General features: G+C 38.7%; 2 protein-coding genes across 6 annotated transcripts in view; one reads left to right on the forward strand and one right to left on the reverse strand.

Moving 5' to 3' along the window:
• Positions 1–1,120: 1,120 nt before the first annotated feature.
• Positions 1,121–24,400, reverse strand: LOC124276986 (immune-associated nucleotide-binding protein 7-like). Of its 5 annotated transcripts, none has more exons than XM_046712638.1 (4): positions 24,284–24,400; positions 8,102–8,181; positions 6,505–6,564; positions 1,121–2,283 (listed from the first exon to the last, which is right to left on the reverse strand). In XM_046712638.1, the coding sequence occupies exons 1-4, from the start codon at positions 24,318–24,320 to the stop codon at positions 1,462–1,464; spliced, it is 999 nt and encodes a 332-aa protein (XP_046568594.1). In that variant the 5' UTR covers positions 24,321–24,400; the 3' UTR covers positions 1,121–1,461. The 5 variants fall into 5 exon arrangements, with proteins under 5 accessions (XP_046568594.1, XP_046568592.1, XP_046568593.1 ...); XM_046712636.1 differs by lacking the exon at positions 8,102–8,181 and adding an exon at positions 21,065–21,144 and having other exon boundaries at positions 24,284–24,397; XM_046712637.1 differs by lacking the exon at positions 24,284–24,400 and adding an exon at positions 9,028–9,136.
• The window catches only part of LOC124276988 (immune-associated nucleotide-binding protein 7-like), a 33,267-nt gene continuing 23,164 nt past the window's right edge, over positions 15,372–25,474 (forward strand). Inside the window, exon 1 of the mRNA XM_046712641.1 lies at positions 15,372–15,467. The gene's annotated coding sequence lies outside the window, so the exon portion shown is untranslated. The remainder of the gene's footprint in view (positions 15,468–25,474) is intronic.

Below are 25,474 nucleotides of genomic sequence, written 5' to 3' on the forward strand. Positions count from 1 at the left end.
AAAATACGATGTGATGGACAACCACTGATCGAGGGAAAACAAAGCGCCTTTGAGCAGTTGTACTGTATATGTATGTTATTCAATGACAAAACGGCATACTGTAATGCTATATATGTTATAAAAAGGAAAATAGAACCACTGGCTATGCAGCCTAATTTTGAGCTGCTGTCATCAGAACCATGACATGAGTTATATTATACAATTTGTTGTCAATCATGTGACGGTATTTTCAGAACCATGACATTATACATGTATAATACAATGATTTATCGACCTTGGACATGTGATATTCACCTCGGCTTCGCCATAGATCAACTGAAGTCAATGCAGCCTAATTTTGAGTTGCTGTTATCAGAACCATGACATTATACATGTATTATACAATGATTTATCGACCTTGGACATGTGATATTCACCTCGGCTTCGCCTTGGATCAACTGAAGTCAATAAGTGTTTTATTATGTGACAAAAGTACTGAATACCTGTTCCTCTGTGACAGGAGAGACTCAATATAAGCTGGAATTGGCTTACAGCTTTCAGAGGCAGTATTAGTAAATGAAAGCAATTTTTTTTAAATTCAACTTGTTTATTATCACAATCTTTCAACAGTCAATAACATTTCAACATCTTTAAAACATCACAGTTCAAATATTTCAAGTCTCAATTTCAGCAGTGCGGAGTTCACAGCTGGAATAACCCAAATCTATTTTTAGCCACGGGGGCTGCTTGGATTGTCTCGCTACGTGGCGAGGTTGACATCGCTTAGCGTCACAGCTGTCATGTGACCAAGAAGGCCAATCAGAAGGGCGGAAATCTACCGTCATATAATAAATATGTTTAGAGACTTATAATGTAGAAAATAGGATTGACATGCACAATTAGGGTCACTCAATGTCAAACACTTAAGTTCCCAATATATCACAATATGCAACAGTTACGGGTGCCTGAATCGCAATATATTGCAATACAATTTATTTGCCAATGCACTCCGCTAACACGTAACGAAAAAATATTTATGTACCGATGGACGGCCTGTGTAGTATTCACGTATGTGTATGCAACACATCTGACATGCTCTGTCACGTCTGGACATAGCAATTACATGTTCAACAAGTCATAGGAAATTGCATTCAATTTTATTAAAAACATAACAATCAATTTTCATCTCACGAAATTCAGTAAAGCACCCGACACAAAGGACGTCATGATAGGCATAGAATTACAAACCTGGATGTAAGATTATCATGGCGAACTGTCGGACAGATGCTGGGTCTGACAAACGAGTGATTAAGAAGATGCTTTTCCCAGGCTATGTCAGTGCGATGACACACTATTGGCTCCAAATATTAGCCGGCGGTAAAGACAAGCGTTAGAAAGAAGAATTAAAGACTGATCTGGATTCGTCCGAGGTGTTGGTCACATAAAGACATCGCCACAGATACAAGAAACATACATATCTGATCACAGCGGAAGTTTCGATTTGACATATTTGACGATCGCTTGTATATATTCGCTTATCGACCTGACAATATAAGGAATGATATTCTCACTGATTTCGGTACCGGTAGTCTCAGATTGTTGACTACGATAAACAAGCTCCCTGGCAGCTTTAAAGTCATCATTCGAGTAATTACTGCCCTGATTCCTGTCAACGAGCGCGTCTACGGTTTCAATCACACTGAATAGTAAAAGACGCTGGTTGAACAAATTCCCGTCCATACTGTTCACGAAAAAATATCTGTTTCCAGCCATTTTCATAATTTGTTTAATTTCTGGATCAAGTGTAGACAAGATATGTGCTGAAACATCTCTGGCGCTGGTTGATTCCGTGAGGGAATTCTTACTTGCATATACATCACAATGCGTGAATACAAACACTGCAAAGTTGAAAAAGCGTTCACCAAAAAGTGCAGGAAGGTACAGAAGTGCTGTCTTATCCTGTCCACTGATCTTTACAACGGAACTGATGACTATGATTATAGCATGGTATCCCCCGGGAGATACAGAGACAGCCTTCTCCAGTGAGTCATCGTCATCAAAGTCAAGTCCTGATGGAATACCACCCACTGTCGCTTCCACAACCGATAGACGTCGTCTACCCACTATGGTAGATGCCGAACCAACTGTACTTCTTAGCAATCCTCCAGTTGCTGGTTGTGGTTGAAGCAGGTCCTCACCCAATAAGTAGTTTCCAAAGGCACTTTTACCATGGCCAGTTTGTCCTATGAGAAGCAAGTTCAACTGACAGCCTTCTGGAAGGTCAGGTAGGTATTCTTTGCAGCCCTGAAAATATGATGACTGCCGTTACTAGTTTCCATTCTAACACTTCTTGTTGCGCCGCCATGCTCCCTCCCATGGGTCGCCATAAACATGTTGATTATGTGTCGTAACAGCAAAATGGTCAAACTAAAGTTTAATTCACTGATTGTGACAGGCCTATTCTAACAGATTATCCGGACAGAGGGACGGATTTGTAAAGAGAAGGACAAGAGTGATGACAAGATTAGTTTGAATCACTTCTCATCTGACAAAGTATTCAGAAAAAATACACACTTTCCGTCTTTCAACTAGAAATTGTAAACTACCCACTTATAGTCACCCGGTTGTCATAGTTACCTGGCTTGTCATGGTACTTTGGACAATTCTACAATAGGCTTAGGGGAACTGAGACCAGTTATGTCATTATGTCAGGGGAATTGAGACCAGTTATGTCATTATGTCAGGGGAACTGAGACCAGTTATGTCATTATGTCAGGGGAATGAGACCAGTTATGTCATTATGTCAGGGGAACTGAGACCAGTTATGTCAGGGGAATTGAGACCAGTTATGTCAGGGGAATTGAGGCTAGTTATGTCAGGGGAATTGAGACCAGTTATGTCAGTGGAATTGAGACCAGTTGTGTTTTGTTTTAAACATATTTTATTCACTGAGAAAAGGATTAGGAACAAGTTCTCCAACTTAGAATACCCTCTCCTTGGTATGTACATAGGTAATTTAGATTTCCGCAAATATAGATGACGGATAGTTGACAAGAAAGTAACAAAAGTTTAAGGTCAACTGAAATACCTGCTGATGAACAAATGCGCTTAACTGATAACATGAAGTTAACTCTTTGTTGTTTGTACAATGGACAATCAAACAGATAATGATACGAGTTCTCAATAAAATCACCACATATACAAATAGGATCAGTTTTCATTCCAACTCTGTACAAATCAAAGTTCAAACAACCAACAGAATAACGCAACTTGGTATGAATAAAATTTAATTTTCTTTTACCACACGAATAATACTGAGGTGCATATGCATGGTTATCGGTTATACATGATTTAAAAGTTGAAACACTTTTTGAATTACGAACGGCGGATGGTAAATTGTTCAAAGAGCATATTGTAGATGGAAAGAATGATTCTTTTGAATGTTTAAGTCTTGGAAAAGGAATCGATATATTTAGAGAACTGCGTAGGTTATACTTTGATTTAGAACCAACATTCAAGGGAAGCAGTTCTTCTAGGTATGGAGGAGCCATTTCATTTTGAATTTTATACATCAAACATAGTTTTCGTTTTCTACGACGATCTTGTAATGTTTCCCATCCTGTTTCAAAATAAAGAAATTCATGTGATGTATATTTTGGTAAACCAGTAACTATTCTCGCTGCTTGTAATTGAATCTGTTCTAACTTATTCATTTGTTCAAGAGTTCACCCGTCCCAGACTTCACATGCGTATTCAAGATGCGGCCGAATGAACATGGCATAGATCTTATTAAGAGTACCCCTACACAAGACATCTTTTAAAAGTCACAAGGAGGTAACCATTTTTGAATCTTTTTGTATCATATTTTGAATATGGCCAGCCCATTTTCCATTGTGGGTAAGGTTAACTCCAAGATGTTTATGATTATCAACAATTTTAATTTCAACACCATCAAATTAAAGATGTGGTATATTGATATCATTTTTCATTGAGAATAGGACAGCTTCCTTCTTTTCTGGGTTGTACCTAATTAGCCATCTTTTACCCCAAATATTTAACTTACATAAATTAGCATTTAGATTCATTTCAATAATCCTGTTATCTGGTGAAGAGTAACCCCAAAACGAGTCATCAGCAAATAGACGCGTTAAGCAATCTAATTCATCTGCTATATCATTTATGTATACAATGAATAAAAAAGGACAAAGCACTGACCCCTGTGGGACACCAGCGCATAGAGTCCTCAGCTTGGAAACTGACCCATTGACAAATACACACGACTGACTGCGATTACTTATATAACTAGCTAACCATCCCAACAGCTGCCCGCTTACACCATAGTTTTCAAGCTTCAACAGTAATCCTCTGTGCCAGACACAATCAAACGCTTTTGATATATATATATCTCAAAATACCATTCAAAAAATTTCTTTTTTGTCGAATGATTCACAAATCCGATGGTATTTCAATTAATTGATGTACAGTGGAATGTCCTGGTTGAAAACCAGACTGATATTTATACAGGAGCTTGTTAGCATGAAAATATTTAAACAGGTGTTTGAAGACAACTCTTTCAAATACTTTACCAACAGAACTTATAAGGGATACTAGTATTGGTCTATAGTTGGAAGCTAAAGTTGGATCACCTTTCTTGAAGAGAGGCATGACATTGGCAACTTTCCACTCAGATGGATAAACACATGTTGTGCAAAGACATATTTAACAACAAACATAAAACGTTACTTATTGAGTTGATGGCTTATCCTGTCCCGACCGACCGGACGCCTTTTTCACATGTAAACATGTTGAGTCAGGGGAATTCAGAACAGCTATCTCATTATGTCAGGGGAATTAAACCAGTTATGTCAGGGGAATTGAGACCAGTTATGTCATTATGTCAGAGGAACTGGGACCAATTATGTCAGGGGAATTGAGACCAGTTATGTCATTATGTCAGAGGAACTGGGACCAATTATGTCAGGGGAACTGAGACCAGTTATGTCATTATGTCAGACTGACTGACTGACTGAGTTTGGTTTTACGCCGCTTTTAGCAATATTCCAGCAATATCACGGCGGGGGACGCCAGAAATGGGCTTAACATTATGTCAGAGGAACTGGGACCAATTATGTCAGGGGAACTGAGACCAGTTATGTCATTATGTCAGGGGAATTGAAACCAGTTATGTCATTATGATTCCACTTGAAGGTTAGCAAGGTTAGATGGCATATAAGCCAAGGTATGACGTACATTCATGCTGAAATGCTATCGACAAGATGACATATTGTCAATATTCCTTACATACTCAAATTCCCATCCAGACAATGACCTATGTCGATTTGTTATACTGTTCTCTTCCAAGGATATAACTTCGATAAAAGTTTGCAGCTAGATGTTCCTCATCTAACCAAGTCCATCCACGCCTGTCCAACTCAAGGTGAACCAAGCATTTGATGCTGAACACTTCCTGGAGTTTATACGACTGAAATCACTTTAACACACATTGCAGATCCGTAAATCCGTATTACATCAAGTCAATGACGTCATAACACAGAGAGAGAGAGAGAGAGAGAGAGAGAGAGAGAGAGAGAGAGAGAGAGAGAGAGAGAGAGAGAGAGAGAGAGAGAGAGAGAGAGAGAGAGAGAGAGAGAGAGAGAGAGAGAGAGAGAGAGAGAGAGAGAGAGAGAGAGAGAGAGAGAGAGAGAGAGAGAGGAATTTCACTATACGTTTGTATGAACATCTGCATTACTGACTTGGTTGACACATGTCATCGTATCGCAACTGCGTAGATCGATGCTCATGCTGTTGATAACTGGTCCAGATTCATTTATTTTCAGACCGCCGCCATATTGTTCTAATATTGCTGAGTGCGGCGTTAAGCACCAAACCAACTAGAGCATAGTCTGGAAGCATGAAACTCAAACTTTTATTGTCTGCAAACTGCCAACTGCGTCTGAAAGATCGCTTCAAATAATGTCAGACAGTCACCGTATTCATTTCTTGCTTTTCAGGAAGACAGCTGAAGATGCTCAGTTACGATTGTGCGGTGAATTTACACACCTGGATTTTTACCTGTCGGATCTATTCGCAGATGTGTGCAGTGGTATGAGTTTGCAGAAACACATATAGGCAATCATCGGTAGTTGTCAAATATTCTACAATGACTTTAAAGCGTGCTTTATAACCACAAACATTAGGAATTTGCAGGAGTGGATTTGACAGTCACACGGAAAACACTGGTGCCTTGCAAAGACAAACACGTGTCTCTGCATATTCATAGTATACACACTTGGTTACAGCATATCAAATATGAAATATTTTATTCCAGAACTCAGTTTGGCACAACATACACACATCACTGAGTCAGGGGGCGGTGGGGTAGCCTAATGGTAAAAGCGTTCGCTCGTCACACCGAAGACCTGGGTTCGATTCCCCACATAGGTACAATATGTGAAGCCAATTTCTGGTGTTACAAAACAACACACGAACAAAAAGTAATATCACTGATACACAAGGGTGTCTTACCCAGTCGCAGTTCTCCCTGAAGTTGTCATGGTTGTATGTGGGGAGGACGCCACTCATATACTGAAAGGAAATTGTGACGACAATAGATACCTTTATTATATTAATTTTATTTTGTTTGCTGTTTAACGCCGCAATCATCAATATTCCAATTAGATTCATGTTAACATGAATTAATTTGCAAAAAATGATATACGTGTAAACGAAATATCTCCTGCGGCTTTGACCTGTTTTGAAAACATTTATAAACACCTTTTGGGGGCTTGTATTGCTGTCTGGTAAAGTGTAAATCTAAATGTGTATTACATGGTCCTCAGTTTCTTTTCTCGACAGCTGTTACCCATTATCATTTTCTTTCATTTAGCTATGTTTACCGTCAGGGACGGTGGGATAGCCTAGTGGTTAAAGCGTTCGCTCGTCACGCCGAAGACCCGGGTTCGATTCCCCATATGGGTTCAATGTGAGAAGCCCATTTCTGGTGTTCTCCGCCGTGATATCGCTGGAGTATTGCTAAGAACGGCGTAAAACCATACTCACTCAATCACTGTTTACCGTTAGTTTCCATCCATCACGATAAGTTTCAAGCTCAACTATTGGTTTCTGTAAACCGGTAACAGAGGACGGAAAAGGTATAGTAATATAAATAGTTGAATAATATCAAGGTGTAACTGAATACCATTAATCCTGGATGTGCCTGGCGAATTCTTTTATGAAGAAGGTAACAGGATAGGACTTAAAATGGAACCTTGTCTAACTCATAGTTGGTTTGCAAAATTTCATTATTGTTTTGGACACTCACCTTCGAATTCTCAATAACACCACATAGTAACGTACTCATTTGACTGCATAGACCATGTGGTGTTAAAAGATTCAACAGTTTATTTATCTGCACTAAATCAAATAATTTGCCAAAGTCAACAACGAGCACATTAAATCTGACACAAACCTGAAAATATACAGCAGCTATGGTCAAAGTAGTTCCACAGTGGAAAAGCGACTCAAACCTTATGTAGCATAACATATATTTTGGATTACACTTTCTTTGTAAAGTACAAATTCTAGTACTTTTTGGGGTTGAGTTCCATTGGGGATTCGAACCCACACCCTCAGAGTCAGGCACCTAATCGCCAGCACACAAAGTCAGCCGCCTAACCCGCTTAGCCACCGCGACTTCCACTAATGTAGTGTGTTTTGAGCGCCGTACTGACCAATTTTCCAGGTATTTGACGGCGGACTGTAAACAATCACGTCTGGACCAGACAATCCAGTGATTGACACCTTGAGCATGGATGAACCCGATCCCATAAGTCGTCCTTTACGAGAAGCATGGGTTGGGAAGACCAATTCCTATGGATTTCGAGCCCAATAAATATGGTGTCATCACTAGTATCATGACTGATACGAGCCAGGATCCTGTTCTACGTACTGTTCGTAATGTTATGAGCTATCGTAACTATATAGTTTATAAGAGGCGTACGAATGTCGTGTTGCTACGAACGCTTTGTGGATCGGACTCCTGCTTCAATGGTCAAGAGATTTGTCCACTACGGACACTGGACGAGAAAGCCACCGTAAACAATTCACATCGTCAGATACGAACCAGTAGTGTAAGATATATAGGCACGGCGACAAGGACACAGAGCATCAGCTGTGTGAGGGACGAGGTCACAGTGCCCCCTCCTGGAACAAACACAACATTATGCAGCAAACACTACCCAACATGAGAACGTGAGAGAGTGCAGTGTGCACGATCGGTGATGTAAGGGAGGTAATCCAAATTGTCAAAGGGAGTTAACCAAACATCTTCACATTTCCGCCTCTTCGTTTTCACAGATATTCCAAATCATGACAACTCGCCCATTTAATCTGATAATCCTTTACGTTGGTCGATCTCCATACGCAGTCTCTCATTTGCTGGTTTTTTAAAGCCACACATCAATTATATGGAGGTACGTTTCGTGAGTGAGTGAGTGAGTTTAGTTTTACGCCGCACTCAGCAATATTCCAGATATATGGCGGCGGTCTGTAAATAATCGAGTCTGGACCAGACAATCCAGTGATCAACAGCATGAGCATCGATCTGCGCAATTGGGAACCGATGACATGTGTCAACCAAGTCAGCGAGCCTGACCACCCGATCCCGTTAGTCGCCTTTTACGACAAGCATAGTCGCCTTTCATGACAAGAATTGGTTGCTGAAGACCTATTCTACCCCGGATCTTCACAGGTCGGTACGTTTCGTGTAATTTTTCAATGGGATCCAGACAACGTATTTAGAAATATATATTTTCTTTGCAATTCCTTTAATTTATGATTCACCTAAATGCCTGTAATCACACTGATTGTTCATTTATCGATTTATATAAGACCATGTTATTTTCCCTTCAGATCGGCAAGTTTGTATGTCCATAAGAAGATCTACTTCAGCAGAACGAACCTGCCATATCTTCCCGTAGTAAGATCTTACAAGCTCTCTAGTAGACATAACATAACATGATATGATTGTATTAAACATGGGGCACCAACCTTGACCACCATTTGTCTGAGACGCCGCAAAAAGCATTGCAAATCGACGAAATATTCTGGATTGTGCGGAGCGAAACGAAAAGTGGCGCCTGCTGGGTCTGTCCCATATCTAAAAATAGGCCCTGGCGATCTGGGCAACACTGGATTCTAAGCACGTGTTGGTCGTGAACTATGAGATAAGCTTTCAGTCAGCGTCTCACGGTCGCCGTAATATGACTGACACTCGCTGAGCATAAACTGGCTCCACTGTTGGCATGCTCAGCAAACTAGGCGATTGCGTTTTGAAGTTGTATCTCCAAACAGTGATTGTCAACATGGTTGATCTATCCACACGTACTGTTTGTTTGTTGTTCAGTGTGGTAGTGATATTATTTTTTGGTTTTGTTTGTTGTTTGTTTGCAGTGTTCTATATTGTGTATAAACGTTTATGTGTTCAGTGTGCTATATTGTGTATAAACGTTTACGTGTTCAGTGTGCTATATTGTGTATAAACGTTTACTTGTTAAGTGTGCTATATTGTGTATAAACGTTTACGTGTTCAGTGTGCTATATTGTGTATAAACGTTTACTTGTTAAGTGTGCTATATTGTGTATAAACGTTTACGTGTTCAGTGTGCTATATTGTGTATAAAGGTTTACGTGTTCAGTGTGCTATATTGTGTATAAACGTTTACGTGTTCAGTGTGCTATATTGTGTATAAACGTTTACTTGTTCAGTGTGCTATATCGTGTATAAACGTTTGCGTGTTCAGTATGCTATATTGTGTATAAACGTTTACTTGTTAAAGTTAGTGTTAATTGTGTATAAACATTTACTTGTTAAGTGTGCTATATTGTGTATAAACGTTTACGTGTTCAGTGTGCTATATTGTGTATAAAGGTTTACGTGTTCAGTGTGCTGTATTGTGTATAAACGTTAACGTGTTCAGTGTGCTTATATTGTGTATAAACGTTTACTTGTTCAGTGTGCTATATTGTGTATAAACGTTTACTTGTTAAGTGTGCTATATTGTGTATAAACATTTACTTGTTAAGTGTGCTATATTGTGTATAAACCTTTACTTGTTTAGTGTGCTATATTGTGTATAAACGTTTACTTGTTATGTGCTATATTGTGTATAAACGTTTACGTGTTCAGTGTGCTATATTGTGTATAAACGTTTATGTGTTTAGTGTGTGCTATATTGTGTATAAACATTTACTTGTTTAAGTGTGCTATATTGTGTATAAACGTTTACTTGTTTAGTGTGCTATATTGTGTATAAACGTTTACTTGTTAAGTGTGCTATATTGTGTATAAACGTTTACGTGTTCAGTGTGCTATATTGTGTATAAACGTTTACTTGTTAAGTGTGCTATATTGAGTATAAACGTTTACTTGTTAAGTGTGCTATATTGTGTATAAACGTTTACTTGTTCAGTGTGCTATATTGTGTATAAACGTTTACGTGTTCAGTGTGCTATATTGTGTATAAACGTTTACTTGTTAAGTGTGCTATATTGTATATAAACGTTTACTTGTTAAGTGTGCTATATTGTGTATAAACGTTTACTTGTTAAGTGTGCTATATTGTGTATAAACGTTTACTTGTTAAGTGTGCTATATTGTGTATAAACGTTTACTTGTTCAGTGTGCTATATTGTGTATAAACGTTTACTTGTTAAGTGTGCTATATTGTGTATATAACGTTTACGTGTTCAGTGTGCTATATTGTGTATAACGTTTACGTGTATAAACGTTTACGTGTTAAGTGTGCTATATTGTTGTATAAACGTTTACGTGTTATGTGCTAAATAAACGTTTACTTGTTAAGTGTGCTATATTGTGTATAAACGTTTATGTGTTCAGTGTGCTATATTGTGTATAAACGTTTATGTGTTCAGTGTGCTATATTGTGTATAAACGTTTACTTGTTAAGTGTGCTATATTGTGTATAAACGTTTACTTGTTAAGTGTGCTATATTGTGTATAAACGTTTACGTGTTAAGTGTGCTATATTGTGTATAAACGTTTATGTGTTCAGTGTGCTATATTGTGTATAAACGTTTACGTGTTCAGTGTGCTATATTGTGTATAAACGTTTACGTGTTAAGTGTGCTATATTGTGTATAAACGTTTACGTGTTCAGTGTGCTATATTGTGTATAAACGTTTACTTGTTAAGTGTGCTATATTGTGTTTACTTGTTAGTGTGCTATATTGTGTATAAACGTTTACGTGTTAAAGTGTATATTGTGCATAAACGTTTACGTGTTCAGTGTGCTATATTGTGTATAAACGTTTACGTGTTCAGTGTCCTATATTATATATACATTAGTAAACGTTTATGTGTTTAGTGTGCTATATTGTGTATAACGGTTATATGTTTAGTGTGGTATATTGTGTATAACGTTTATATGTTTAGTGTGCTATATTGTGTATAAATGTTTACGTGTTAAGTTAAGCGTGCTATATTGTGTATAAATGTTTACGTGTTAAGTGTGCTATATTGTGTATAAATGTTTACTTGTTCAGTGTACTATATTGTGTATAAATGTATACGTGTTTAGTGTGCTATATTGTGTGTAACGTCTTATTTCCTCCGATAGCTTCGGAGAGTGACAAACGTTCGTTATTGTGTTAACACAATATACTTACAGAAATATTCTACCATGACTTCAGTAAACACTGGATTGTGATTGGTTAATTAAACTCATTCAGAGGTATATAATCACGTTATACAGGTCTCTGATTTTCCGTGCGCAATCATACATGGTTTACGGATATGCACTATTTTTGTCTGCCCACCTACATGGCGGACACCAAACAACCTACCGATGCATAGATAAATTACGGCGATTTTGCTGTCGGAAATTACACATATGTCTTTAAAGATGGATTTAGCGTTGACGGGCTCGACTCACTACTTGCGTAAATCACAGCAATAGGTGTTTATACATACAAAAGTACTTCGAAAGCATGGAAACAAATATTCAGTCGAACAAGATCAAAACATCGTCTGCTTTCCGAATAAAAATTAAGCAAAAACAAATATGTTTACGTTGATTCTATGTTATGTCAGAATAGATCCAGCAATAGACTTCTACATAATTTCCGTGTTAAATTTATTATCAGCTTTCGTCAACGATATCGCCACTGATCTTGATCCGGTAACGGAGGATGCATTAACATCGAACGCCGAAGACAGTTTAATGCCTTCCATAAATAAACAGTTGGGTTATCAATTGAAACAAAATGATATTTTGAAATTTGTACTGTTTCAAATTTAGCGGTAGTAAAATACGATTACAGAATCTGCAAACCGTTCTGTTTAGCCCAACATATATTTTTTCTAAAAGTATAATATCGTTGAAAAAGTTATTTAGCTTAGTCATGATCCCTCTTATCCATTACACTGCTTGATCTAAAGTAGTCTATTAAAGTATAATTAATTACCTTACCGTGTTTATGCCAGAGGTACACATGTAAAAAAGATTTGGTTCCCCCATAGTAAAAGTTCCGGCGGAACTTTTCATTCCAACATTTGTTCCTGTAATAGTGCATGCGGAACAATTATTTCGTTCCGCACACACAGAATTTATTCCGGGTAAAGAGGAACTTCCACACACATCATAAAGTGTCTAAAAGAGGGTTTTGTTTGTTGGGGTGGTCTTAAAAATTGGGGCGTGGGGGGAACGGAAAGGAAAAAAAGATTTTCCTACGGTATTTGTTTCATTTGGAACAAATCATGTGGCTATCAAGAAGCAATTATCATGTGTGAAAGTTACTGAATTTTTTTTTATGAAAATACATTGTAGATTCCCCAGAATGCGAACTGATGATTCTAAATGAATCTTGTGTTAAAAAGAGTTCAGTTATTATGTAACCAAGTTACCTTCATTAATCAGGTTACAGTCAGTAGCCAGGTTACAGTCATTATGTGACCAAGTTACAGTTGATCAGTAGCCAGGTTACAGTCAACATGTAACCAAGTTACAGTCAGTCAGTAGCCAGGTTACAGTCAACATGTTACCAAGTTAGTCAGTAGCCAGGTTACAGTCAACATGTTACCAAGTTAGTCAGTAGCCAGGTTACAGTCAACATGTAACCAATTAACAGTCAGTCAGTAGCCAGGTTACAGTCAACATGTAACCAATTAACAGTCAGTCAGTAGCCAGGTTACAGTCAACATGTAACCAAGTTACAGTCAGTCAGTAGCCAGGTTAGTGAACATGTAACCTAGTTACAGTTAGTCAGTAGCCAGATTACAGTCAACATGTAACCAAGTTACAGTCAGTAGCCAGTTACAGTCGACATGTAACCACGTTACAGTCAGTAGCCAGGTTACAGTCGACATGTAACCAAGTTACAGTCAGTAGCCAGGTTACAGTCAACATGTAACCAAGTTACAGTCAGTAGCCAGGTTACAGTCAGCATGTAACCAAGTTACAGTTAGTCAGTAGCCAGGTTACAGTCAACATGTAACCAAGTTGAAGTTAGTAGACATCCCGGATGTTGACAAGTTGGATGAGTCCATTTTGCATTCAATAATGACTGGAATAGGTTAGGCCTACGGTATTTGTTCCTGTTCGATGGAATATTTGCCGTATGTGCGGAATTTTTATTCGTGTCATCCATTCTCAATTTCACGGCATTTATTCCGAACCGGAACATTTACTACTCGGAACTAAATCATGTTTACAACCACTCATGCCCTGATCCATCCTTTCGGAAATATCACCACAAATCTGGCTCTTTGTCAACAGCCTCGCGAACATGCCAGCGAATCCGATTCAATTTGAATTCACTACACTTTGAAGCCACTAGATCACAAAACACTTTCCAAAATGTAGAAAATAATATCCGTAGAATCGAATTTGAGCACAAAGTACACACATGAGTGTGTAAGAGTCACCACAGCTGTCGCACGCAGACGTAGCGGTGCGTGAAATCGTCAAGTTGACAAGGCGCAAAATTCAACAGTATCTAAATTTTGTACCAGTACCAGTAATTAGATATCAAAGACTATCTCAGTCATACAATCAGATTAACCTTGCACAAACTGTCAGAGGCTCTCCTGTCGCATCTTTCCAAATTTGCACGTAAATGTAAACAATGACTTCCGAGAAAAGGTCAAGGCCATGAGGTTGCTGCCATTATTCTGGTGGGGAAAGGGTCTACGGAGGAAATTTCAAATGTGAACCATGCTTTTTAAACTTATTTGATATATGTTTTCCAACTTATCAGTTAATGATTGGTGATTGATGCATTGAAAAAACAAAACGTGACTTGTTATTACTGAATCTGGAGTTTGTTAGTCATTGACGGTTTGCCACCAATCACCCCGTTTCGGGCGATGCCACTTGAGATTGGAATGCGAGGCCGCTTCACGTATTGACTCGTAACCGAAGAAAGAGCTCCACCTGAAATTGTTCATAAAATTGTCATGGTAGAATGGAGATAAACCTACTGTGTGGGAAAATCAGAGGTATATAACGAAATTATAATAGCTCTAAATTTCATTTAAAACCGAAGTAGCGTTCGGTTTTAAATGAAATTTAGAGCTATTATAATTTCGTTATATACCTCTGATTTTCCCACACAGTAGGTTTATCTCCTAATTATAAAGAAAAAAAGAATTTTTACAAAGCCACATATTTACGTGGTTAGGAAGGCCTGAACTAGTTACTAAGGGGGCGATTGGTTACGGAAGGACTGAACTGATAACTAAAGGTCTGAACTGGTTACTGAAGGTCTGAACTGGTTGCTGAATAACTGAACTGGTTATTAAAGAGAGCGATTGTTTACGGAATGACTGAACTTATTACTAAAGGTCTGAACTGGTTACTGAATAACTGAACTAAGTGCTTAAGCGGGCGATTGGTTACTGAAGGACTGAACTGGTTGCTGAAGGGGTAAAGATATGGCCGGAAAGAGTTCCTTCTGTGCCCCTATATTGCCCACTTCTTTCCTCCGCAGATTAACAGAGGTAACGCAACGTGGTTCGACCATATATATTGTAATTATTTTTGGGGGTTTTAGTTATTTTTGAAACAAGAATTTATATTACCGAATGTTTAAATTTCTCATTATGTAAATATAACATTAAAACAAACTGAAATTCAATCATATATTTTACTAACATGGTACTGACAAATTAATCCGAAACACTGGTTCACGGTTCACTGACTGCCGTGGAAGCATGCTTTTTCCATGTGTTCGGGGTGTGAATGATATATTCTCCCTCGCAAAGATTATACCCCGCTTTGGCGGTGTTCGGCCGTGCACTGGGCATACATGGTAATTTGATCAAGGTCACGTGAACCAATCAGAGCTCGACTGTCTTACATGAGGTTAGATAACAAGCTTTACATGACAGCGTTGAGGAAAACATCATGGATTTTCGACAGATGTGTTTCTCTGCTCTAGTTTCTCCAATCTACTTTTTCTTCTTGTTTGATGTAAGTATGTCCTTGTTTGATGTAAACATGCCCTAACATTTATATATCTATCCATAATTACTATTTATATCGAAACTACATAATTCTGTAAGATACTATCAGTATTTCGAATTTGGATATAGATGCGTCAAAGAATATGCTCAGCAATGAAATCCACGGAGGCAATTAAGCCTCCCAAAATGGGAAATTCGACAATCAGCTGTAAAGATCGAGTTCTTTGTGTAGTCCGTATGACAAGTGTACATTGGCACTTCGCCCATTCCTTTTGAGAAGCCAAGGCAGATCGCTCATGTTGTGTGCTGTCAATTGTGTGCCTCTATACTACTGCTTTCCTTTACTGAGAAAGTGAAACCCCAAATATAGCATACATGCATGTTAGATTTCTTTACTGTATATACCAGTCATTTCAGGGCTATTCCACGCCCCCTTATTCAGGTGACTAACTGCAGGAGGAAATCCTGTATAATTGAACACTTCTTACACATTTGTGGGTGAGAAACCCTAATGAGATAACCAGTATGTGTGACCTCGAATTCCTGTCTAGTATTCACGTATATGTATACAACACATCTGACATGCTCTGTCACATCTGGTCATAGCAGTTACATTTTCAACAAGGCATAACAAATTGTATTAAATTTTATTATATACATAACAATCAATTTTCATATCATGAAATTCAGTAAAGCACCCGACACAAAGGACATCATAAAAAAGGCATAGAATTACAAACCTGGATGTAAGATTATCATGGCGAACTGTTGGACAGATGCTGGGTCTGACAAAAGAGTGATTAAGTAGATGCTTATTCCAGGCTGTGACAGTGCGATGACACACTATTGGTTCAAAATTTTAGCCGGCGCTAAAGACAAGCGTTAGAAAGAAGAATGGAAGACATACTGATCTGGATTCGAGGTGTTGGTCACATAAAGGCAGCACCACAGACACAAGATACATACATATCTGATCAAATTGAAAATTTCGATTTCCACTTTTGTAAATTAGTTCTAAAATATAGCAGTATTAAAACGATTTGACGATCGATCGTATATATTCGAGTATGAACCAGACAATCCAATGACTGACATGCTCATTGATTTGAGCGTTCACAGATCAGTTTCGCCAGTAATATTATCAAAGCTATGGCAATAATGTACATGATATCTCGAAGCCTTAGGTTTTCTGGGAACTGCTTTTGTGATGCCGGTTTAGCTTCTCTTGCCAACGGTTTTTGTTGACGATAAACAGGCTCCCTGGCAGCTTTAAAGTCATCATTCGTATAATTACTGCCCCGATTCCTGTCAACAAGCGTGTCTACGGTTTCAATTACACTGAACAGTAAAAGACGTTGGTTAAACAAATTCCCGTCCATACTGTTCACGAAAAAATATCTGTTTCCAGCCATTTTCATAATCTGTTTAATTTCTGGATCAAGTGAAGACAAAATATGTGCTGAAACATCTTTGGCGCTGGTTGATTCCGTGAGGGAATTTCTACTTGCATATACATCACAATGCGTGAATACAAAAACTGCAAAGTTCGAAAAGCGTTCACCAAAAGTGTAGGAAGGTACAAAAGTGCTGCCTTATTCTGTCCATTGATCTTTTCAAAGGAACTTATGACTATGATTATAGCATTGTATCCCATGGGAGATACAGAGACAGCCTCCTCCAGTGAGTCATCTTCATGAAAGTCAGGTCCTGATGGAATACCAACTCCTGTCGCTTCCACAACCAATAGACGTCGTCTACCCACTATGGTAGATGCCGAACCAACTGTACTTCTTAGCAATCCTCCAGTTGCTGGTTGTGGTTGAAGCAGGTCATCACCCAATAAGTAGTTTCCAAAGGCACTTTTACCATGTCCAGTTTGCCCTATGAGAAGCAAGTTCAACTGACAGCCTTCTGGAAGGTCAGGCAGGTATTCTTTGCAGCCCTGAAAATATAATGACTGCCGTTATTAGTATCAATTCTAACACTTTTTGTAGCTCCGCCATGATCCCTCCCATAGGTCGCCATAAACGTTGATTATGTGTCGTAACAGCAAAATGGTCAAACTAAAGTTTCGTCCATTGATTGTGTTACAGGCCTATTCTAACGGATTATCAGGACAGAGGGACGGGTTTGTAAAGATAAGGACAAGAGTGATGACAAGTTAAGTGTGAATCACTGCTTCATCTGACTATGTATTCAGAAAAATACACATTTTCCGTCTTTCCATTGGAAATTGTAAACTACCCGCTAATAGTCACCCGGTTTCATAGTTACCTGGCTTGTCATGGTACCTCGGACAATTCTACAAGAGGCTTAGGGGAATTGAGACCTTTGTGTCAGGGGAATTGCGGCCAGTTATGCCATTATGTCAGGGGAATTGAGACCAGTTATGTCAGGGGAATTGAGACCAGTTATATGCCATTATGTCAGGGGAATTGAGACCTGTTATATCATTATGGCAGGGGAATTGAGACCAGTTATGTCAGGGGAACTGAGACCAGTTATGTCAAGGGAATTGAGACCAGTTATGTCAGGGGAATTGAGACCAATTATGTCAGGGGAATTGAAACCAGTAATGGCATTATGATTCCACTTGAAGGTTAGCAAGGTTAGATGGCATTTTAGCCAAGGTATGACGTACATTCATGCTGAATTGCTCAGCTGACCTATGTCGATGTTTTATACTGTTCTCTTCAGAGGATATAACTCAGATAAAAGGTTGCAGCTAGATGTTCCTCATCTAACAAAGTCCATCCAGGTCAGTCCATTCAAGTCAGAGTCAAATTAGCATTAGATGCATAACACTTAATGTAGTGTACACGACTGAAACCGTAAATCCGTAATCAATCCGGTCAGTGACGTCCTAACACACCCAGGATATGTCATTTTGAAATTCACTATACGTTTGTCGTAACATCTGCACCATCTAGAGCCCGTGAAGTCAGGGTTAGAATTGATCTTCAGCAACTCTTGTCATCGTATCCCAATTGTGTAGATCCCATGCTGTTGATCACTGGATTGTCTGGTCCAGACTTGAATATTTACAGACCGCCGCCATATTGTCGTAATATTGCGGCGTTAAGCAACAAACCAACTAAAACATGATCTGGAAGCATGAAACTCAAACTTTAATGTCTGCAAACTGCCCACTGTATTTTCTGCGTCCGAAAGAACGCTTCAAATAACGTCAGACATTCACCGTTTTCCTTTACCCCATATTGAGGAAGACAGCTGATCATTCTCAGTTACGATTGTGCGGTGAATTCCCACACCTGGATTTTTACCTGTCGGATCTATTCGCAGATGTGTGCAGTGGTATGAGTTTGCAGAAACACATATAGGCAATCATCGGTAGTTGTCAAATATTCTACAATGACTTTAAAGCGTGCTTTATAACCACAAACATTAGGAATTTGCAGGAGTGGATTTGACAGTCACACGGAAAACACTAGTGCCTTGCAAAGACAAACACGTGTCTCTGCATATTCATAGTATACACACTTGGTTACAGCATATCAAATATGAAATATTTTATTCCAGAACTCAGTGGTGTGTGTAAGTTATGCCAAACTGAGTCAGGGGGCGGTGGGGTAGCCTAATGGTTAAAGCGTTCGCTCGGGTTCGATTCCCCACATGGGTACAATGTGTGAAGCAGATTTCTGCTGTCACAACAAAACACACGAGCAACAAGTAATATCACTGATACACAAGGGTGTCTTACCCAGTCGCAGTTCTCCCTGAAGTTGTCATGGTTGTATGTGGGGAGGACGCCACTCATGTACTGAAAGGAAATTGTGACGACAATGAATACCTTTATATATTAATTCTATTTTGTTTCCAGTTTCACGCCGCACTCATCAATATTCCAATTAACATGGCATATTTGGAAAAAATGATATAAACGAAATATCCCCTGCGGCTTTGACCTGTTTTGAAAACATTTATAAACACATTTTTGGGGCTTGTATTGCTGTCTGGTAAAGTGTAAACCTAAATGTGTATTAATTGGTCCTCAGTTTCTTTTCTCGACAGCTGTTCCCCATTATAACTTTTTTCATTTAGCTATGTTTACCGTCAGGGACGGTGGGGTATCCAAGTGGTTAAAGCGTTCGCTCGTCACGCCGAAGATCCGGGTTCGATTCCCCACATGGGTTCAATGTGAGAAGCAAATTCTGGTGTTCTCCGCCGTGATATTGCTTGAATATTGCTAAAAGCGGTGTAAAACCATACTCACTCACTCACTGTTTACGGTTAGTTTCCATCCAACTTTCAAGCTCAACTATTGGTTTCTGTAAACCGGTAACAGAGGACGGAAAAGGTATAGTAATAGAAATAGTTAAATAATATCAAGGTGTAACTGAATACCAATAATCCTGGATGTGCGTGGCGAATTCTTTTGTGAAGAAGGTAACATGATATGACATAAAATGGAACCTTGTCTGACTCATAGATGGCTTGCAAAAATTTCACTATTATTTTGAACACTCACCTTTCAATTCCAATTAACACCACATAGTAACGTATTCATTTTACTGCATAGACCATGTGGTGTTAAAAGATTCAATAGTTTATTTATCTGCACTAAATCAAATGATTTGCCAAAGTCAACAACGAACACATTTTTGACACAAACCTGAAAATATACAGCAGCTAAGACCGTATACACAGCAACAGTCTTTCATAGATTACTATGGTGGTCACAAATGAACAACTATTACAGCCTCAACGCTGTAGGGGTCATATTGAAAGAAAAGCGACTCAAACCTAATGTAGCATGTGATATCTGGGATTACACTCTCTTTGTAAAGTACAAATTCTAGTACTTTTTGGGGTTGAGTCTCATCGGGGATTCGAACCCACACCATCAGAGTCAGGCACCTAATCGCCAGCACACAAAGTCAGCCGCCTAACTAGCTCAGCCACCGCGACTTCCAGTAATGTGGTTTGTTTTGAGCGCCGCACTGACCAATTTTTCAGGTATTTGACGGCGGTCTGTAAACAATCGTATCTGGACCAGACAATCCTGTGATTGACACCATGAGCATCGATGAACGCCATTGGGATACGATGGTATGTGTCAACCATGTCAGCGAGTCTGACCACCCGATCCCATAAGTCGTCCTTTACGAGAAGCATGGGTTGGGAAGACCAATTCTAACGTGTTTCGAGCCCAATAAATATGGGTGTCATCACTGGGATCATGACTGATACGAGCCAGGATCCCCTTCTACGTATTGTTCGTAATGTTACGAGCAATCGTAACTATAATTTATCAGAGGGGACGAATAACGTAGTGCTACGAACGTTTTGTGGATTGGACCCCTGCTTCACTGGTCCAGAGGTTTTGTCCACTACGGACACTGGATGAAAAAACCATGCTTGTCGTAAGGGGCGACTGACTTGGTTGTCACATGTCATCGGTTCCCAATTGCGCAGATCGATGCTCATGCTGTTGATCACTGGATTGTCTGGTCCAGACTCGATTATTTACGGACCGCCGCCATATAGCTGGAATATTGCTGAGTGCGTCGTCAAACTAAACTCACTCACTCACTCACTGGACGAAAACAACACCGTAAAATGTTCACATCGTTAGATACGAACCAGTCGTGTAAGATATATAGGCGCGGCGACAAGGATACCGAGCATCAGCTGTAGGAGGAACGAGGTCACGGTGCTCCCGTCTGGAACAAACACAACAACGTCGAAATACCAACACGTGTACATGTGTATATTGGAGATTTAATAATAATAATAATACAAACCGAAGCATGAGTCTCATTAACTAATTCAGACAATGACCTACTTTTCAGCCGATCCGAATTTTCTCGTGTTAAGTCAAAAGAGACACTACAAACAACTATGGTTACACTGAATCCAAGTTCCTTGTTTCATAAGAAAATGGTATTTATTATTTAATTATAATTTTGAAGTTAAAAAACTCGTATTTCTATATTTTATTTGGAGGTTTAGGCAGCATGTCGTTAACGAAAACGTCACAGACTGCCCCTGTTTGATGAGGTCGTACAGTGATTCACAATTCATCTGACTCACTGGTTACACCTGTTATGTGTTTTTTGCGCTTATTAAATGTATTTTTATAACGTACAATGTGATTGATATAATATAATATAATTTCCGTACCAGACCGCCAAATGCTTCTAGCGGCGGAGCCTCGTTTTGAGATTTAAACCATTTCCAGATTTCCGTTTGTCAGAGCACACTGTACGACGTGTTGGCAAGGATTAGAAGGATCGTAGTGTTGCAATATAAAAGTGCTTAGATGTATCAAATAATACTGATTAATATTTATATATCCAGTTGAATGAGTTGGTCTCAAATGTCTGGACTGGTTATTGCACTAAGTTGCGCAATAGGACGGAACCCAGTCAGCAGGCGGTGAAGTGAAGTGAAATTGGGTTTAACGTCGTGTTGAGAATATTTCGCTCATATGACGACGTGCATACGTGTGTATGTGTATGTGCGGCTGCAGTCTACTCCCAGTTGTGAGAACTCCCAGTTGTGAGACTCCCAGTTGTGAGACAGTGGAGAGGGTAATTAACAAAGAAAACACACCATACTCCCCTGTCTGATAGAATGGATTCACCCTAGCTAATTACTGATTTGCTATGTAACTGAATCTTGTGGAGGTTACTTAATGAAACTTTATAAGATAAATTGATTAACATACTCATGTAAATGTCTTTAATAATTAAACACTTTGTGTAGGTAACTTCGTGATCAAAGAGAAATTAATTTACCTACTCAGATTTACTCCGTCTCCGAAACTACAAGCTATAGTTTAAGAAATAACTCTGAAATACAAGAAATTTCCAGTCGAACTGCCTCTCATGCCAAACCCTTTCTACCCGACACAATAAATTTACAAAATGCCCTGCCAAATTCCAAAGAGTCATGCAGTCTCAAAGAATTTTAAAACCTGATTACAAAAACCGAAAAAAGATTTATATTGATCTTAATTATGGCTCTTGTTTTGTCAAATCGTTCACTGCCGCCTCAGGCTCGGATCTAGCGACCCAATCGCCGGTAAGTATAACAGACATTTAATAGACAGTGCACGTTGCTCTTGCGGATATCAACTACCCGTTATAACCTGGATAATATTTTGAACGGAAACAAAGAATTTACTCCTTGTGTAAACCAGAATATAGTTAAATCCGTCCACGATTATATCATCAAGACACAGCGCTTCAAATTTTCTCAGGGAAATGCTTAAACTTTCTCGTGATTGATTTATATTCCTACAATAGCTTGTTAGACACACACAACTGTAACTCTCTAATTATGACTACTTAGAGAATAGTTGCATTTGATGTAATCTGTATATATTTATATGTATTTAAAAATATATTTATGCAATAGTCAATATCGATGACGTCACATCCTCCATTTCGTTCTATATTTTATGTTGCATGGGAGCATGTGTTAACATGAGCAGTAATACTTCACCAATCCCAATTCATTTTCATAATAATAATAAAATATGTTCAAACTAAAATTACTTTCAAACTTCATAATAGTCAATAAATATGTGTTATTGTTCTGAATCAATAACATATTTATTGAACTATTTCTTCTGTGTAAATATAATCTTTGAAAATCTATTTCATTAGTCAACTCATTAATGGACTATGCCTCCTGTGGGTACTGGGCTGGGCTGATCCCACTTTCATTGCAGGGATGTGGTAACACCACCTATGTGCACTGAACCATTAATTAATGTGTCTCACAACTGGGAGTTCTCACAAATGGGAGGACACCGCGGCTGCTTGTACTAGCCCAGACTAAAGCTGGTTTTATAGTGCTACCCCACTGAGATACCATGCCGAAGTGAAGCATGAATACCCCACTAAGACACATTATACTGACTCCGAGCCGACCAGTCCTTGTAGTACCCATTAATGCTGAGCGCCAGGCAGGGACCAAGTAACAAGTACCATACCTTTTGGTATGACGCGGTCGGGGATCGAACCGGCGACCTTCCGCTCTCCAGGCGGACAGAAGCTCTAACCACTACACCACGGAGGCGGTAAACGAGACTGCTCTGTAATCAATGTTTTGACTTGTTATGGCCATTAATATAGCGCCTGTTTCCACGCACTTGTGCATGCTACAAGCACTGACGCAGTATTACGCCGGATAACCCAAGCCGGTGCAACGTTAGAAGGTTAACAGTAATATTTATCACAATATTGTCTGATCCTGAAGGAATATTTGCATGGACGTCACTCAGGTAGAATACCGCTAATAGCAGCATCATACAGCAAACACTACCCAACATGAGAACGTGAGAGAGTGCAGTGTGCGCGATCCGTGATGTAAGGGAGGTAATCTAAACTGTCAAAGGGAGTTAACCAAACATCTTCACACTTCCACCTCTTCGTTTTCACAGATATTCCAAATCATGACAACTCGCCCATTTAATCTGTTAATCCTTCACGTTGGTCGATGTCCATATGCAGTCTCTCATTTGCTGGTTTTTAAAGCCACACATCAATTATAGGGAGGTACGTTTCGTGTAATTTTTCAATGGGATCCAGACAACGTATTTAGAAATATATATTTTCTTTGCAATTCCTTTAATTTATGATTCACCTAATTGCCTGTAATCACACTGATTGTTCATTTATCGATTTATATAAGACCATGTTATTTTCCCTTCAGATCGGCAAGTTTGTATGTCCATAAGAAGATCCACTTCAGCAGAACGAACCTGCCATATCTCCCCGTAGTAAGATCTTACAAGCTCTCTAGTAGATATAACATAACATGATGTGATTGTATTAAACATGGGGCACCAACCTTGACCACCATTTGTCTGAGACGCCGCAAAAAGCATTGCAAGTCGACGAAATATTCTGGATTGTGCGGAGCGAAACGAAAAGTGTCGCCTGCTGGGTTTGTCCCATATCTAAAAATAGGCCCTGGCGATCGGGGAAACAATGGGTTCTCAGCACGTGTTGGTCGTGAACTATGAGATAAGCTTTCAGTCAGCGTCTCACGGTCGCCGTAATATGACTGACACTCGCTGAGAATAAATAGTCCAGTCAAAATGTCACTAAACCTCCCAAAAATTGGTACAGAAATGATTTCAGTGTTTTGAACATGTTTGAGTTGTAACTAATGTGTACTAAAAAGCCCTCCCTTGAAATATGAAGTCCTATTTTTGGAGTGAAAATTGAAAAATTGAAATTTTCAGTGAATAATTTTTAAAATCTCACATGGAGACACAAATATACATTTTTATATATATTTTCAAAGAGAACATAAGGTACTAGTAATCAATGGGTTAGAAAAGTCAAATAATGTTATCCAAAGTCCTGTCTTAACTCAAGGTACTACTAATAATAAGTGGTCTGGAAAAGTCAAATTACTTCATGTTTACTCCTATTTTTGAGTAAAAAGTTTAAGAAATTGAAAGTTTCAGAGAACATTTTTTAGATTTCACATTGAGACACAAATGTACTTACTATGGATATTTTCAAAGAGAACACAAGGTACTACTAATAAATAGGTTAAAAAAGTCAAATAAATGTATGCTAAATCCTATTATGGGGTAAAAAATTGAAAAGTTGAAATTTTCAGAGAATGATTTTAAAAATCTCATATTGAGCCTCAAATGTACTTTTATGAGTATATTTTCAAAGAGGACACAAGGAACTACTAATACATGGACTGGAAAAGTCATATTATTTTAATAAAACCATAGAATAAAAAAGACTCTTCAGAGCATATATTTTCTATTTTCAAGGGTAAAATAAACACAACTTTGGGAACAGGCAATTTAGTTCCTCTTTTGTCTCAAAGTTTAGATTTTTCTGAAAGAGAACTATCCTCTATCAATATGGAGAAGCTGTTCCCACATATGAGAACTCCAAGAGAATATGATTCTGTGTAGATCACCTGACTGGTTAACCTTATATACATGGTTTGTCGAAATGTGTATCGACATTGTACTTCGCGTTGTACTTGACCGCTCACAAACATAATTTG

The sequence above is a fragment of the Haliotis rubra genome, unplaced genomic scaffold, assembly GCF_003918875.1.
Source record: "Haliotis rubra isolate DU_JTF1 unplaced genomic scaffold, ASM391887v1 Scf216, whole genome shotgun sequence".
In the NCBI taxonomy this organism is placed as follows: domain Eukaryota; kingdom Metazoa; phylum Mollusca; class Gastropoda; order Lepetellida; family Haliotidae; genus Haliotis; species Haliotis rubra.

Coding starts and splice junctions, on each gene's coding strand:
- LOC124276986 (XM_046712638.1), bottom strand. CDS start 24,320: ATGCTTTTTGCGGCGTCTCAGACAAATGGTGGTCAAG. Junction 6,565..8,101: donor CTATATATCTTACACTACTG/GTTCGTATCTGA, acceptor ATTTCCTTTCAG/TATATGAGTGGCGTCCTCCC. Junction 2,284..6,504: donor TCAGGGAGAACTGCGACTGG/GTAAGACACCCT, acceptor TCATATTTTCAG/GGCTGCAAAGAATACCTACC.